At 37.4% G+C, this 16800-nt stretch overlaps 1 protein-coding gene across 16 annotated transcripts in view; it reads left to right on the top strand.

Moving 5' to 3' along the window:
* The window catches only part of CELF2 (CUGBP Elav-like family member 2), a 370306-nt gene extending 360064 nt beyond the window's left edge, over positions 1–10242 (top strand). For 15 of the 16 annotated variants that reach the window (XM_085215689.1, XM_085215679.1, XM_010720047.4 and 12 more), the window contains 2 exons: positions 4491–4662; positions 5962–10242. In XM_085215689.1, the coding sequence (XP_085071815.1) occupies positions 4491–4618 (128 nt within the window). In that variant the 3' untranslated portion in view covers positions 4619–4662; positions 5962–10242. Of the gene's footprint in view, positions 1–4490; positions 5320–5961 lie in introns of those variants that run through there. The other variant, XM_085215636.1, reaches the window with a different exon arrangement.
* Positions 10243–16800: the final 6558 nt, after the last annotated feature.

The following is a 16800-nucleotide window of genomic DNA, read 5'->3' on the forward strand; positions in this document are numbered from 1 at the left end:
TGTTAGCGAGTGGTAATTAGTTAGACTGTAGTCTAATAACTGTGATCCCAATGCAAGGCAGGAAGAGAGCATGGGAGGAGGGCAGAATCTCTGAAAGAAAAATGTGTGAAGATTTGACCCAAAATACTGGAGTTTGCAGAAAAATGACGGCTCTTTCCCAGAGTATAGAAAAACAACTGTATGTATGATAAATTAGTCATGACAGTCCCTTTAGTTTCAAAAACTCCTTTGTACTGGCACTGTTACTCTTTGCACAGCACCATCCCTTAATTTTCAGGTTTCCCTGTTAACCATAATACATGTTTCTTAGCTTGCCTATCATTACATTTTTATATCTACGTTCTGTTAAAATGTGTCTGTCAAAGGTTTTGTCTACACAAGGGCCATTCAGGAGCAGCTGTTGGGCTTTAAACCATTTTGGAAGGGAATGAATTTATCTAAACACACAGTACCCAAACAAAAGCAGCATTTATCACACTACTCAGAAGTACCTACTGCACTGGAATTCAAGTCGTACCACAATCTGAGTGTTTTTCACCTAAAGACAAATCCTTACTACACCAGGAAAGCAATTCACTTTAGAGAAAGGGTGCAACATTCTTTCTGCATTTCCCATATATTTTTTGGTCCCTCATTATGCTTTACAAAAAATTGTTCGTATTTAGACTAATATAGTCCAGTGTATTTCTGCAGTGGGTTAAAACAGTCCCTGAGGCTGTAGCAAATTTGAAAAGTGGAATTGAAAATGACTCCCTATTGATCTGGAACCAGTTCAGTTAGTATGTTGGGGTGACAAAATCATTGTTGAGGTCTCCACGAATCTTGATGAAATGTCAAATCAAGCTGTGTTAATCGAAACGCAGCAATTGTGATCACTAATGAAAAAATGTAGATTAGTTTGAGCAGGCAGCTCAATTCATCAACTTGCTTCCCACACTAGCTTTTTGTGAGTTTCTTTTTATTGTTTGATTACCTACCTACACATTCATCTGGATTTAGGGGACACAATTACCTAACTTAGAATGATGAACTGAGGCAATCTTGTTTGAGGGAAAACAGAGGGATCAACACCCAATGGATGGAGCAGTCCTCTGTCTTTTAGGCATTAGTCAAGTTTCACTAACATTGCAATTCCTCATTCTTCCTTCCCCAGATATTCTGCCATCAGTGAGAGAGTTCTGTTTAAAAGCAAAAAGTGCTGTGCTGGCAGAGGAAGTTGAGGTGTTCAGATTCAGTAGGTGACTACCTGTGTGATGCTCCTAATCACAGGCCAGAATTAATCCTGCGAGTTTAGCATACTGTATGCATTGGCCCAGTTTTACTAAGCAAGAATCACCTCATCTCTGTCATTTCAGCCCCATATTTGTATTTCAAAAGCTTTTTTTTCTCTCTCTTTCTACCCTTACCCAAAAACTGGCACAATAGTGCACCAGTTTCTGACTCGTAATGGCCATTGCTTGTAGTGCAGTTCAAACTTGATTCTTTTTTGTTTGGCTGGTATGGTTGAGGACTTTTTGGTCAAATTACAGATGAGGATAGAGTGAGCACTAGAATGGTGAAAAGATTGTCCAAGGCCGTCCATTGGTAGAATTGGAAGGAGAAGGTACATTCCAAGTGAGTCTTGGAGTAGTGATACAGAATAATAAGCTTTTATGTAACACTGCCTCACAAAATGAAAAATTACTTTTCTTTGCAGAAAATGAGCTTTGGTATTATTTGCTTTCCTGTCCAGCTCAAATGGATGCTCAAGAGATTAAATAATGATGAGGATGACAGGGCAGTCCCTCTATCCCTGAAAGTACTCTTCCGTGAGCTCACATACTCTGCATACAAAAGGTTTCACTCTCCAGGCTTCTCGTTTTTCATAAATCTTACAATAACGGAAATGAGAAAATGTAAAAGGTGGGGGAGAAGGGATCCAGTGACATCCATGTGTAAATTCAGTCTGCCACACAGCAAAATCGCTAGTCAAATGATTAAAAATATTTATCCTGGTTACAAAGGTACCAAGAGATTTAAAACAAAAATCAGGGTCATCGTGACATGTGCTTTGAAAATTGATAAGGAGCATAATCCCCATGTAACCTGCAATTTAAGTTTCAGACCAAAAAAAAAATGATGAACAGTTGCAATCAGAAACAGATAAATAAAGGGAGAGAATGCCAGACTCCTACACAAGCTTTAGAAGTGAAGGTTGATGATAAGGGACAAGATGAAAGTGTAGTAGGCTAATGTAGATATAGCATTCTATGTATAGAGACAAATTGTGAATCAGAATAACAATTGAATGATAAAAGCTGATTCCACTGGTGCAGCACAGAGGATGTATATTTGAATTTGTGGCTGTGTCAAGGAAACTATTAAAGAGTCATTGAATGAAGTGCCTTATTTCATCCCTCTGGAAGGTAAGGATAGCCTGAGATTATTGTTCTTCTGTCAAAAGAGGAGCATCTCATTTTGTAGCATAAACAGTGGGCAGAAAAGCCACCTCTGGGTGTACTCACTTTCCTTTATTCACCATTCATAGATGCCATAGATAGATGTTTAGATCAGTTGCTTAACTTTCAGGTCACTAAGACTAGCTAAAAAAAGAACTAAGATAATGAGAATTTTGTAGCTAAAGACCATTCAGATTGCTCTTAAGAGAACAACATGAAGGTCAGGAAGGCTGTAGAGGAAACTGCCGAAGTGTCAAGGAAGGTAAGAGTAGCTACACCTTGGTTATGGAATATCTGCCCGGAAGTGCTACAGCTGCCTTTCAACTCATGATAGCTATGTCTTCTGTTCCTAAGGAAATTCTAGTGCTTGAGACTGAGGTCTGTGAACTGATGGAATTAGACAAAAGAGTGCAGTGCTAAGACAGTGATTAGAGTCATGTGGATAGATAAGGTCTCCTAGAAGAAGGCAGGGAAAAGAAATGAAGAAAAGAAGAAAGTGATTAAGCTCTTCAGGATATGGCAATAATATTAAGAGGAAATGATCAAGGGAAGAAACTGTGTAAGTGACAAGTTTCTAGAACCAAGGAAGGTATCAAGGAACATTTATTATCTCTTAAGAAGTTGATGACTAATCAACCACATGAAGCAATTGTACTGCCTTTGGCCAGGAGAGGGTTTACAGAGATTTAAGTGAGAAGTGTTTTTTGAGTGGAATGAGCAGATGTGAACCTGAATTGTCAGAGAAGAATCATAAGTAAATAGTGTGGTGAAGGTGATTTAAGGTGAACTAGAGGGAAGGTCTGTGAAGGAGGGAGGTCAGACAGGGACCAAATCACTTGTTAAGTGGGGTTCTTTTCTTTACAAGTAGGAAAGTGTATCACTCTGACACTGAAGAAGAAAGAGGGCAGCAGTGCCAGTTAAGTAAGAGCCATTAAAGAGCAGGTTAAAATGGTGGTAAAAAGAGGTTTTAAATCAGAAAAGGATGCAGGCATTAAGCATAAATGAAGAAAGCTGATAGAAGAGAGCAGCTGAGAAGTATTGAAAACAAAGTATATGGGAGGCAGCTTTAACGGAGTGAAGGGATGTGTATTAAGGCAAATTCAAGTGGAAAGAAGAGGGAGCATTGCAAAGCTCATGCATAATAGCAGGCTGGAATGCTGTAGTAATTAGCCAGAGCAGAGACAGAGCAGCAGTTAGGCAAGCCTTGCAATTACAAGTGGGAGGCCCAGATATGAAAATGAATTTTGGGCTTCCTGAATCAGGGAGATTTGGGTCCATTATGAACAGAGCTTTTTGAGTCTCGCGGGGAAAAGAAAGCTGAGCCAGGCCAGCCATTCTGAATTACCCGAGCAAGCATTATCCCCTCTAGTTAGTGCTAACAACTGAGGAGCAGAAGATCTGAAGTTCTCATCAAGCCCTGCCATCGTCTTTATGATGTTGCTTAATTTCGATCCTTGCACGCCCTTTTTGGGACCAAGAGGCTGAATTAATTAACATTTAATGTACCTCGAGGTCTTGAACTGGAAGGAGCTGCAAAAATACAAAATATTAATATTGCAACTGTCCCAGGCTGGGCTCAAGGAGATGGTTGTTTAATACCACCCAGGACCAGTGCTCATGAGCTTACATTCAGATGTGCAAATGCACACAAGCATTCAAGTTTGGGTTTTGTTTCTGTAACCAGGTATTCTGTTTCAGCTTCACATCAGCAGACTGGGCTAATAGACCGGGATGTATATAGATATTACAGTGAAATGTGTTGCAGTGATAAATATCTACAGTCTCTAAGGTAGGTATATAAAAAAAAAAAAACAGATTGGGAAACTGCATTGCACCAAAACTGGACAACCACATCCCAAGTAGAAAAGAAATATTGTAAAGGTAAAGGAGAAGGAAAAGAGAAAGGTAGTGGGATATAAACTGTGATCAACTAAATAAAGAGAGATAAATGTGTCAAACAGATAGCAATAATAAAATCCTAACAAAAGCCTTCTGAAATTTGTTCTAACCTACAGTTCGCTTTCTCTCCCGCCTCCGTTCTGTGTCTCATAGGTTTTGTTAGCTATGACAATCCAGTCTCTGCACAAGCTGCTATCCAGGCTATGAACGGCTTTCAGATTGGCATGAAACGCTTGAAGGTTCAGCTGAAACGCTCCAAAAATGACAGCAAACCTTACTGATCTTAACCCCAGATGCTTACTGCTCTTATTTTAGCTTTCTTAGGGTAAGTCCCATGAGCAAACCTGTCCTCTGCAGGGGGGTTAAGAGAGAACATATAGCCAACCTTCACCAAGAGACAGTTATTTTTACAGTTACCACTTCCATTTCCCCACTTGTCCTTATTACACTTGGCTCACATTTCCTCGCCAAGTAATTACTGAGTTGTGTTACTGTATTTTGTTTTGCAGCATAATTTATCTCCTTTTTAAAAAATAAACGTCTTGAAATTCAAAGCAACACACACACACACACTCTCAAAAAATGTGCAATTTAACTCTGTGAACCCTGGTGCCATTAGCACACAATAAAAGTTGTTTTCTATGGATGGATCCTATTTTACCAGGGTGGCACCAGCAGTTTATAGGTTAAAGAAAATGGCCTCATGCCAGTTGAAGCACTTATTTTGCAACAAAAAATTTGAAACAAGTCTTTCCACTACATCAACTTGTTTTTTGAGAAGATTTGATTTTTTTTTTCTCAGTTCAAAACAATGTATTGTTATATATTAGTCTGATTTTACACTGGTCGTCTTTATATTTCACTTTTTTTTTAAGTTCTTGTTTTTTTTTTTGGAAAGGATTAATGTAAAAAAGATTTAGAGATCTGTTTCTAAAGCTACAGGGTTTAAAATAAAAAAAAAATAAAATAAAATGAGTGACAATACTTGATGTTTCTTGAGAGATAAATTTAATAATAATAAAAAAGAAAGCCACAGGCCTGTAAATTTTATTTGTAAAAAGCATTTCTATTTTTATACAAAATTTTTACTGCCTCAGAAATAATGGAAGTTATTTATTGCCTATTGTTAACTTATTGGATACCTAAAGAGCAGCTCTCTATGCTAGCTAGATCCTTTGAAGTAGTCTCTAGAGTAATTGTGCCAAGAATGGGCGCTTTTTCATTGTTGAACCCTACACCCTTTACAGTTCATGCTTTTATCCTCTTGTTTGTATTTGTCTGGTTATTTTGTTCGTAGTTTCCATTACCTAGTTTAAAGTTCAGTCGTCTGGCCCTTTTTTTCCCTCCCCGTGCCTTTATGTTACGTTTGTAGAAACTGGTTCTTTCCTCTCCTTTCTCCCCAAAGACGAATCCATTCTCTCTGACTCCTCTCAGATGGATTCTTTTGGGGTTCCATTGTGCTGTTGTTGACAAGTATTGTAAGTTAATGCAAATTGTGTGAACAGCTCATAGACTCTACTGATAAAAGATTTGCATTAGTTTTCTCCTGCACCCATAGAAGTGATTTTGTTTGTGCTGCATAGATTCTGTGTAACTTTTTTCCTCTTCCTTGTTTTTTCCCTAGACATCTCCATGCCCGTTAGCCCATCGTTTGCCTAGCATGTCCCTGTGGCGTCTCAAAAAAAAAAAAGTTTCATCGTCCCGTCATTGTTTCTGATGTCTTTCTGACCTCACATCATATTTGGTTCTCCTACTGACCTTTGATCTAGTTTGACCTTTGAAATTTGCATGTGACCTCATCTAGCTATGAATTCTGGGAAGTCAATGTGAAAAAACATTGCTGCATTCACGCAAGACTGAAATTTATTATTAGATAAATTAATGATAGGATTTAAAGACAACCTGTGGCAAAATGTTTTTTCTTTCTTTCCTTTTTTTTTTTTTCTTTTTTTTTTCTTTTTCCTTTGGGTTTCGTTTTTGTTTTTGTTTTTGTTTTTCATTTCGTAAAAAAATAAAATAAAATAAAAAAACAGACTTGAAAGTATTATACAGGGATTGGCATTCTGCCTGGTCACTGGTGACAATAGCAATATGTGTCCAGAGGCACAGAATGTTGGTTTCTAACAGACTACTTCCAAAACAGTTTGAGAAATAAAACTGTCTGATTTTAAGTCTCTAGAGGTCTGTAATAGTTTTTACATTTTTCAGGCAGTGTAAAGTTTTTTGATAAGGCCATTTTAGGTGGCTCACTTTCTCATTAAAGTATATATATAGAACCACTTTTTGTAGATTAGTATAAGAAAATATTTACCCTGTTTTAGGGCAAATGCTACCTACTTGTGTCACCTTTTGCTGAACTGACTCACAGTTAGACAATCCATGGTTTAATGCACATGAAATTACCTATATTTTATACTGTTTCAATGTACAGAAGAAAGGTTACTGTAAAATGTGTTACGTTGGTGCTTCTGTGAATTAAGTTGTGGTTTCATCATGAGTCTTATGGTCTTAAGTGTTCTATGTTTATAAAAAACGAGTTTAAAATTGGTTTACTTGAAGAAGGAGAACAAAAACGAGATTCAAAAAAAAAAAAAAAAAACCAAAAAAAAAGTTGTTTGCTTAAAAAAAAAAAAAAGAATTTCATGTGAAAAAAAATTAAAAAATATTCCAGAATAAGTTTGTGTTGGCTTGTGACGCATTGATGTCATTTTTTTATTGTGAACAATTTAGATGTGTTTGTGTTCAGCAAAATGTGATCAGTTTTTCTTTTAAAGAAAAAAAAAAAAAATCAGTGAAACTATAGTGCCAAATTCCAAAGGTACTTTCTTCCTAGAGCTTCAGTGTGTTTCTTGTGTGAAGTAATTTGATAACATGGGTATTTTATTATGTGTTTTGTATAAATCCCTAATATTTAAAGAAAAAAGAGGTTAAAAAGTTTGTTAACTTGCTATCCTGTGGTCTTGTTGCCTGAAATTGTTATTGTTTGTTATTTCTCTTTGATGTTTTTTGTAAAACATTGTATAAGTGCCCATGTTTCACTTTTTTAACCACTCTGCACACATCAATGCTGTGAAAGCAAACCTCACAATGTATTTTCTTCATATTGTATGGAAACCTCTAAGGTGAGAAAGTTTTGAACTTTTAACCCTTTCCACCCAGAGCTGTCTTGAGTGTTAATACCTTTTATACATTCACCATTTTGCTGTTTATTTTTATATATATATATATATATATAAATATATATATACTTAGTTTTTTGTGGTTTATTTAATACATGGTTGAAATCAGAACAATGCACAGGGCAGATCTGAAGGACAAAATTATTTTACTGCTGTCTAAATTTCTTCTGTATCTATAACTAAAATTATTTAAAACGATAATTAACTTGTGGTTTTCCTTTTTAGATTTTGGGGATTTTGTCTTTTCTTAAAGAGCTTTTAATATGCTGCTGGAATATGCTATTCAGTATTAATAAAATAAAAGAAAAATAAAACAATTCTTTAATTATCTATTGTGTGAACCGCTCCCAGAAAGGAGTGGTACATCCACCATTTGAAAACCTTGAGGAGAAAAAAAAAATAATAATATTTTTGTAATTTAAATAAATGAACTTTTGCTTAAATCAGATGCACTAGATCTTCCTGGGTGAAAATTCAGCGTGCACTGCAGTTAAACTACTTTTTATGGATAAAGTTTACATACACTGTAATGTTTGATGTTATCTGCCATTACCTGTAACGGCGATATATCGGCTTGCTCCTGCAGACACTCGCATAGAGAGGAGTAACTTTACTCGTCCAGTAGTCCGTGGGAATACAGTTGTGACTGATGTGGGTGTTTGCTGGAGGAAGCTGTGTGTAAGGAACCAGAAAAGAGATGCTGGTTGCCCTTTCACGGCCTTGTAAGTCTAATAAGATTGCATTTCTACCGCACAAGTAGTGACCAACAACCAAATTCGGTTCTTTGCTACCGGTATAGCGAATTTGTTGCCAATCCAATGCGTGTGAACAGCAGCACCTGCTACTGATGAAAAAGTGCCATGCCTTCTTCCTAGCTCTATCTGATTATATTCAATGCCATCTCAATTTAAAAACAAAGCCCTATATGAACAATATCAGGTGGTGCACTCTTGTCTCTCATCCCCAACTTAAATGCTTCTTTATGTAGAGCCCTGGGATGGAAAGGACTAGCCTCTAGTGATGCAAAAAAGTTTCCTTCTTATAGCACATGCACTTATAAATAAATGATCTATACTTTTCTCACATGTTTTTACTACTGCTGGGGCCTTCCTACACCCTTTGAGGGCTATTTTGTACTACTTGCAGCAATTTTGCGTATTCAAAGTATCATCTCACGTACGTTATATATTATATATATGTACATATATATATAATATGAGATCATCATTTGGATTGTTTAGACTGTTTCACTAATTTTTCCTCATTGTACCCATCGTATAAATTTCCAAAGCTTTGTTAGATGCCCCAGTGTGTCCTGCAGGTTTACCGGTCCGCTGAGAGCAGTGACGTCTCTGGTCCTCGGGCAGTGTAACTCGGCATTGGCTGCAGACCCAGGCAGGTGCCCCAAATTGTGCTACGTGAGATATTGGCTTAGCAGTGGGAGAGGAAGGACAGTTCAGTATTACCAGACAAGTGAGATGGGTCCATATTGAAATATTTATTTTTATTTTATTTTTTTCAAAAATCAGGTACAAAAATGAAAGCCCAAACTTACACCTCCTTAGAGACAAATTATCTACCAGTTCTCTTTGAAAATATTGAATGGAAAAAGCTGCAAGGGTGCAAGGGCCTAATAAGAGAGGAAGAAAAACAAGAGAAATTGTTTTACAAAATTCTAATCAGAAGACTAGACTAGTTGCTTTTTTTCAAACAAATTAGCTAATTGCAATGAAATGGCAGTCCTCAAAGGAGTAACAAGTTCATCTTTCTTTCACCATAGGGGTTACAGTTCCTTGGCTTGTGCTACTCTGGAATCATTTTACTGTTTCTGTTTTTATTATCTTAAGTGCTAATTAACAAAAGGAAAAAATATCCTGTAGTTTCATTACCTTTTTGGATAATGTCATACAAAAAGAAAAAAAGAAGAAAAAAAAAAAAAGAAAAAAAAAAGAAAAAACTATGTATTTGTGTTTTTTTTGTGCTGTGAGAATTGTTGTTTGTAGATTAATAATACTATCATTTTGTTTAGAATTACAAACTAGTTTTTAAGTATTGTCTGAGAAAAGCCAAAGTTAATGCAATCTAGTGGAAACTGTAAGACCATTTGCGTATTGTTTCTGTTTTATTGATGCATTTGAATTTTGTTGTTTGATGGAATTTGAGCCAAAAAAAAAAAAAAGAAAAAGAAAAAAAAAGCAAGCTTTCCTATTTCTACAACCTGATTGTACTTAACGCATTTTGTACCAGTGGAACTTTTTATACTGGAGATTAAAAAAAAAATGGAAATTTTTGTGGCTTACTCTCGTGGGCCCCCTCGATCATGACTGATTTTCAAGTTTGATTTCTGGACGGTAGAAAGAGAGTTGGTTTTGTTTAGAGAATTAAAAACTTTGGCTTGGTTTCTTTTTTTCCCTTTGCTTATATCTAGTGTTTAGAATTTTGTCTTAACAAAAGCGGTAAGTTTCACTTTTTATTCTGTATCGTGCAGTTACACAATAAGGTAATTAGAATTAGGAGTACTCGGTCACTTTGCGTGGATAAATGTATTAGTTAAAGCGTTAGGGGTTTGCTTTTTTGCTGTTTAGATCAGAGTTTTTTCTGATTCTTCTGTCCTCATTGTGAACATAACCGTGTAGTTGAAACAGTCAGACTTATTTTTGTAACGTATGTTATTGTGTGATGCAGTTTTTTGCTTCTGTCTCCAATATTAAACCATTTTCCTAATACTTGTCTCTCTACTTTGTGTCTCGTATTGTTGGTGGTCATTATGTGTTGGTAATACATCTACACACCTCACTGTTTCACGTTCCTGTTTTTTTTTATTTTTTTTTTTCCTCTATTTGTTGGTTGTGTACAAAAGATACAGTCGATTCCACCTAAGTGAATATCTGATTGGGGGGCAAAAGAGGATTTGTACATTTTAGCCATGTTACGGTTTCTTTGATTTTCTTCTCTCTCTCCCTCCCCCTAGTCATGCCTTATCGCTTGGATAATCTGAGCAGGAAGCATCTTAAATGAGTTTCCTGCAAAGTCGTACGGAAGATAGCTTTTGTGAGCCTTCTAACTGTAAAAGCTTATGCACACAAACACACAGAGAAATCAGAAGCCATGTGAAAAGCTTTTTGCCAACGTGCCAGTCAGTCTGCAAAATGCGGATTATGGAGATCAATTCTTCCTAGTCGTTCAAAAAAATACTGTGCCGCCGCTTCGCAGAAGCGTATGAAACATTCAAGAAAAGGAGAATATAGCCTTGGGATTTCTTCCGAACTGCACAGTAATCTGATGGCATATGGTGTTAGTCAAACTCCTTAGCAACTAATCACATCTTAACTAGGGCTGTGAGAGCCTGCAGAAGCCTACCAGGTGAACAAGCTTGTTACGTGCAGTTACACATATCATAATTTAAAAAATAAAATCCAAGCGAGCTCAGAGAGACTCTGTTAAAGCCAGTGGGAGAAAAATAAACAAAACAAAACTCTGGGAAAAAAATTCTCCTGTTGTTCAAACGGGTGATGTTTTTGTTGTGGGCTTACAGAGCAGCTCATTCTTAGCACTGGCTAATAGTATTACACAAATCTCAAAAAGGAACAAAAGAAATACCATAGCCACTTTTTTTTTTTTTTTTTTTTTTTTGTAAAGTTGGCTTTCAGCTTTTTTATTTTACTTTTTCATTTCTTATATTTTTTTTCCTCACGAGAATCTCTCTGCTCTTCCCCACATCCGTCACGATGAAATAAAAGACACAAAAAATTCTCTGTTGTTCTGGTTTACGAAGTCTCTCTTCTCTCCTCTGTCTGATCACAAACTTTATAATTTGGAGAGGGGAAAAAAAATAAAAATAAAAATAAAGATAAAAATAAAAACAAAAAAAAATAATAACAAAAACCAAACCCAAGGAGGAGAGAGAAGCACTGGGAAGTGCTCTCTGGAATTCAAGCCATATGCCCACGTCCCTTTCCTTTGTCCCATTTTCTGTGATGCTCAGGAATCGAAGACCACTTAAAAGTGCTCTTATGAGACCCAATGGACACTCCTTCCTCGTGTCTCCTGTCCCCTGGTCCCTCTGGCACGCTGGCTCTGGCTCACACACACACAGCCCCGGGCACGGGGCATGGCGCTGGGTGCTCTGCGGTTTGCAGCCATGACTTTGACTGCTGTGTTTGGAGGTGTTTTGGAATTTTTGGGTGGCTCGTGAGTTGGCCTGGTTGATATTGCTAGAACTATTTTTTATTTCTTTTTAAGCTTGGCAGTTGTTTTTTAAAAAAAAAAACTTTTCCACAGAAGGCATAGAGGTGATGAGTCTGGCATAGAACCTTCTAGGTTGGAAAAGACTTCCGAGATCATCAAGCCCAACCATCAGCCTGACCTACTGAGTCCCATCACCAAGCTATGTCCCTTAGGGCATCCCAAACAAGCTCCAGTGTTGTCCTGTAGGTCCTGTTCTCTGGAGTCCAAGTAAACACCTTTCCTGCAGCCCTAGGTTTAATCCAAAACCACAGAGGCCTGTAGAGTGCAGGGGAGCAGAACCTGATGGTCAAGCTGTGTCCTGGGTCTTTTACACCTCTAGATTTCGTGATCCTGGTTCTGATCATGTTGATGCCAGTGGATTAAGTTAAGTCTGGACTTGCATGAATGATAAATCAGAGTTGGTCTCTGGGATTTTTGTTGTTGTTGTTGTGGATGTTTTATTTTTTTTTCCCCAAACTTGATGATTTTAGGAAAGAAATTAGAGATCTGCGAGGGGCTCTTCTCCCAAAATACACAACCAAAAAAAAACTTTTGCCATAGTTGAGTTTCTTTTAAATACTCAGGGCTGGAAGAGACAGGTTTTTCTTTTTTTTTTTTTTTTCTCCTTTTTTCTTTTTTTTTTTTTTTTTGTAATTTCAACAATGGGGAAAAATGAGTTCCTTAAAGCAATGCAGCTGAACAGTTTGTCCTGCTTAAATGCATGCTTTTAATTTCAATTATGTAAGGCACCTTGCAGCGTTAGCAAAATGTCTCTTTGTTAGCTATATGTGTATCGCCATGGGAAATTACCAAACTGTCACAAGACTTGCTGATTAAAGAATAGCCTGCCAGAGTGTGTGTGCCTTTGCCCAGTGTGACTCTTAGGTATTAGGCTAAGGAAAACAGTTTAACAAAATGTAGTGTGAATCATTCCTGATAAGTGAATAAAGCATTGTGACCAAGCAATCAGATTATTCACTTATCAGGAATCGACTGTACTGAGAGTTTGCCTGATTGTTTCTGTTCCTCATCTCTGTTGTAGTTTCACTACTTTGCTGTGTTCTGTTTTTTCTCTCATGCTCTTAGCAAAATCACTGGGAATATCCCTTCGTGTGATCATGAAACATGCTACTGAGTAACAAATAAAAAAAAAAAATTAAAATATAAAAATGATATCTTAAAATCTATGCACTTGCTATCAGGAACACAATACTGGATGTGTCTTATATATATTGAACTATAATAGTATTCGATTTCTTAAATAAAGCTTAAGAAAGGATTCTGTTGTCTGTAAAATTTTATGAGCATTAAATGGAAAAAAAAAGTGTTTATAGGGTTGGGCACGTTTTTGTTATATGAAATCTTACTGGGTATGTGGTATTTAACCATACCCAGGCAAATGTTGTATAATCCGCTTGATATATTTCATTAATAACTGAGACCTTGAAAATTAGTATGCGGGGAGAAAAAGTCTTACCTTTCAGTGACTTTCAGCAAAAGATACTAAAATGCAGAATTTTCTATCCTTTTCCAAACGTGCTTGCTTTTGCACTAAAATGGTATAAAATAGCTAAAATATGTGAATCGGAAAATGTAATGAAATATTACTATATTTCTTCCACAAACAGTAATATTCTTCTTTTTGGTATGTGACTTTTTTTCCTCTCGATTCTGGATAGGTTTAGAGTAAAAACGAAACTCGGTATACTCAATCAGAGGTTCAGCACTCGAGGTCAAAGCATCTTTTTGCAGAAGACGAGTGACTTACTGTATCCTGTATCTGAGCCTTCTTTTAGGAAAACATTTCCACATCAAAACCCATGAATTAAGTGGGAGCCTAATAGCAAAAATCGTTGGTTACACTGAAAAAAATTATTCCTTTATGGCTGTACATTTGCCACAGAATTGTACTTTTTGCACAGTCAGATTTTCGTGGAAATGCCTGGACTGCTTGTATTTAGCAAACTTACAGTAATGTCAGCCTTTGGCAGAAAGATCCAGGAGAGCGGTGGGGGTTGCTTTCTTTTTTTTCTTTTGAACTGCATTACTGCCTCACTTTTCATATGCCATTATATTATCTGGAAAAAAAAAAAAAGAAAAGAAAAGAAAAAAAAAAGAATATTAAATTGTGGAAATCTACCCGCTGCTTGTATCATTCTCTATTCACACATCTTGAGCCAATGGTATTGACATGGGGTGGCCAGCCTTGCTAGATGAGTAACCCTAAAATACTGCTCCCAGAAAAGCCATGGGGAGAACAGCATGGGGCAGCAGGATGCTCCTGTCCATCTCACCTCTGCACTGAACTCAGATGGGGACCCAGCCCTGCTGACATATTACGGATACTGACTAATAGCAGTGATTAGTTTCTATTCATATTCCCCGATTTTCCTCATTAGCAGACTTTATTTTTTGTCCATCAAAGGAAGGTGGAAAGTTGCAGTCATTTTCTGAATCATTCGCCCCTGTTTATAACCTAATTGTTTTACATGAATGCTAATATTTCTCTCTCACACATTTATATCTATCAGCTAAATCAGCAGTAATGTAAACTCTTCTGGGATGCATTCCTATATCAATTAGCAAGGATTTATGCTCTAAAGCGCCATTAACATTAATGAGAGTGTGCTCTTTAGCATAAACAATTGGCGATAGTTCTGGTGGACTTTATTTCGTAAACAAAGAAGCATTTGAATTCCAGCGAGTTGTTTCCTGAAGACAGTCCTTGAGGGAATGATGTCCCAGCCTCCCCAGGCTGCCCTGGGGACATCTGGCAGGATGTGCATCAATTGCAAAAGGAGTAGTTGTTGGTTTGGAGAGCAGGCTAACTTCTGGTACAAGGTTTAGCTGGCCATTTCCCTTCTGAAAACCTGTCTGAGGCACACCAAATAAAATCTTCAGCATGATCTCATGTCCCTCCAGCTGATGGATTCAAGATTTTATTCTTGAGTTGCCCACACTGCATGGTGCCACAGGGTGGAGTTCATGGAGGGAAGGATTTGGGAAGGAGGCAGAAGGAAGACTGGAGTTGAAGCCCCATTGAGCCAGTGATGGGTTTATCAGCTCCCTAAATTAATGTTTCACAGCTCCATGGCTTTTAGTACTTACTTAGTGTGGGACTAAATAAATAGAATCATAGAATCATTGAAGTGGAGAAAGACCCTTAAGATCACCAAGTCCAACCATCAACTAACACTACCAAATCTATCACTAAACCGTGTCCCTTAGAGCTACATGTCACTTAAATACCTCCAGGGATGGAGGCTGCACCACTTCCCTGGGCAGCCCATTCCAATGCCTCGCCACCATTTCAATGAAGAAATTCTTTCTGACGTCCTATCTAAACCCTCCCAGTGTTTCCTTTTGTCCTATCACCTATCAGCTGAGAAAAAAGACCAACATCTTCCTCAATGCAGTCTCCTTTAGGACGCTGTAGAGAGTGATGAGGTCTCCCCTCAGCCTCCTCTCCTCCAGACTGAACAACCCCAATTCCCTTCAGCTGTTCCTCATATCTTGCCTCACCAAGTCTCACCTTTCACATCTAGGACATTTTCCCCCCTCACCTCACGCTTGATCAAGTTAACAAATGCATAATAAAAAGGTTTCAATCTTCATCTGAAGCCACTAAGAGTTGGGGTCAAAGTCTACTGCCTCCCAGAGGTGTGTGATCTATCAGATCCCTCCTCTTGCTTCTGCAAATATTTCTGCCTCTGCCCACTGCTACTGCATTAGCAAGTGCTTTTGTATCTACTATTTTCCCCCAAAGGCACTCACAAAGAGGTCTCAAGTTTCTTTTCAATCCCCCTTTCCAGAAAAATAATAAATATATCCTGTTCTTGATGTTTACACATATAACAGTGGCTTTTTGGTCCCTGAATAATTTTTGAGACATTTCTGCAACTTTTGTTTTATTCTTTTCTTCTTTTTTTCCTGACATTCTTTCTAGATTCCAGGTAACTGACCTGGAGGCATTATTTCAACATGAACTGTAGTGATGCAACACACAGAAAGTAAAGACTTCACCCCTATTCCCCTGAATTACAGTCAGAGATTGCATCAGTCCTTGCAAGAAATAACATTCAAAAGCCACAAAATATCATCTTGGAAGAATCATTTTGGGTTGCTTCTTTAGCATGCCTAAATCCCTGTGCTGCAGGACCCTGGATGCGTGATCTGCTTGCTTGTTTTTGGATATAAAAGCTTGTTAACAATGATACTAAGAGCACTTTTGTGTAACTCCTGGTCCTCTTCATTATTTTCCAGTATTATCAGCAGTTTTAATATTTACTTTCAGGTCATTAGTGAAAACACTCAATAGCATTCAGACCTATTACTGATCCCTGCAGAACCCCTCTAAAAAAATACTCTCCTCTAGTGATTCCTCTCTGACAGCTTCTTTGTTGACATGTCAGACAGTCCTTAATCCATTTTATGTGCTTCGTATTGATAGGGTAGAATGTTAATATTTTAATCAGGATCTGCTGCGCCGTCAAACATACCAAAGTCAGAATATATTCCATCTTTGCAATTACTTTTATCAGCCAAAACATACAATCACATCAGAGAATGAAATCAAATTTGACAACCTTTCCTCCCTAAAAAGGATGATGATTGGCGTTAATTGTTTACCTCTTCTTTAATGTCTTCTATTCCCTTATATCCACATTAGTATTTCCTTTATTTTGCCAAAGAGCAATGTCAAACCAGCCTACTATGAGCTGGATTATCCTGTTTGTCTTTTATGAATGTGAGCATCAGAACAGCATGTCCCTTGTTGTCTGGGATAATGCTGCTGTGCTTAAAGGGTCCTCAAGATTTCGATGAATGAATCAGAGCTCTTTTTTCCATTCCCAGTCCAAGGCACCCAGGGCAACGTTCTTGAAGACACTGTGTCTTTGAGAGTAGCAGTAGCTAAGTAGACTGTTACAAAGCTGGTCCAGAAGAAATTTTATCCTTCTCTTGAAATGTAGGTACGTGAAAGAAGACAATTCTTTACGTTTTCTCTTTACCTGCATCAAGACTAACAGTTTTCCTATCTGCATAAGCCTAAATTCAAT

The sequence above is a fragment of the Meleagris gallopavo genome, chromosome 1 (genome assembly GCF_905368555.1).
Source record: "Meleagris gallopavo chromosome 1, MGAL_WU_HG_1.1, whole genome shotgun sequence".
NCBI classification, from domain to species: domain Eukaryota; kingdom Metazoa; phylum Chordata; class Aves; order Galliformes; family Phasianidae; genus Meleagris; species Meleagris gallopavo.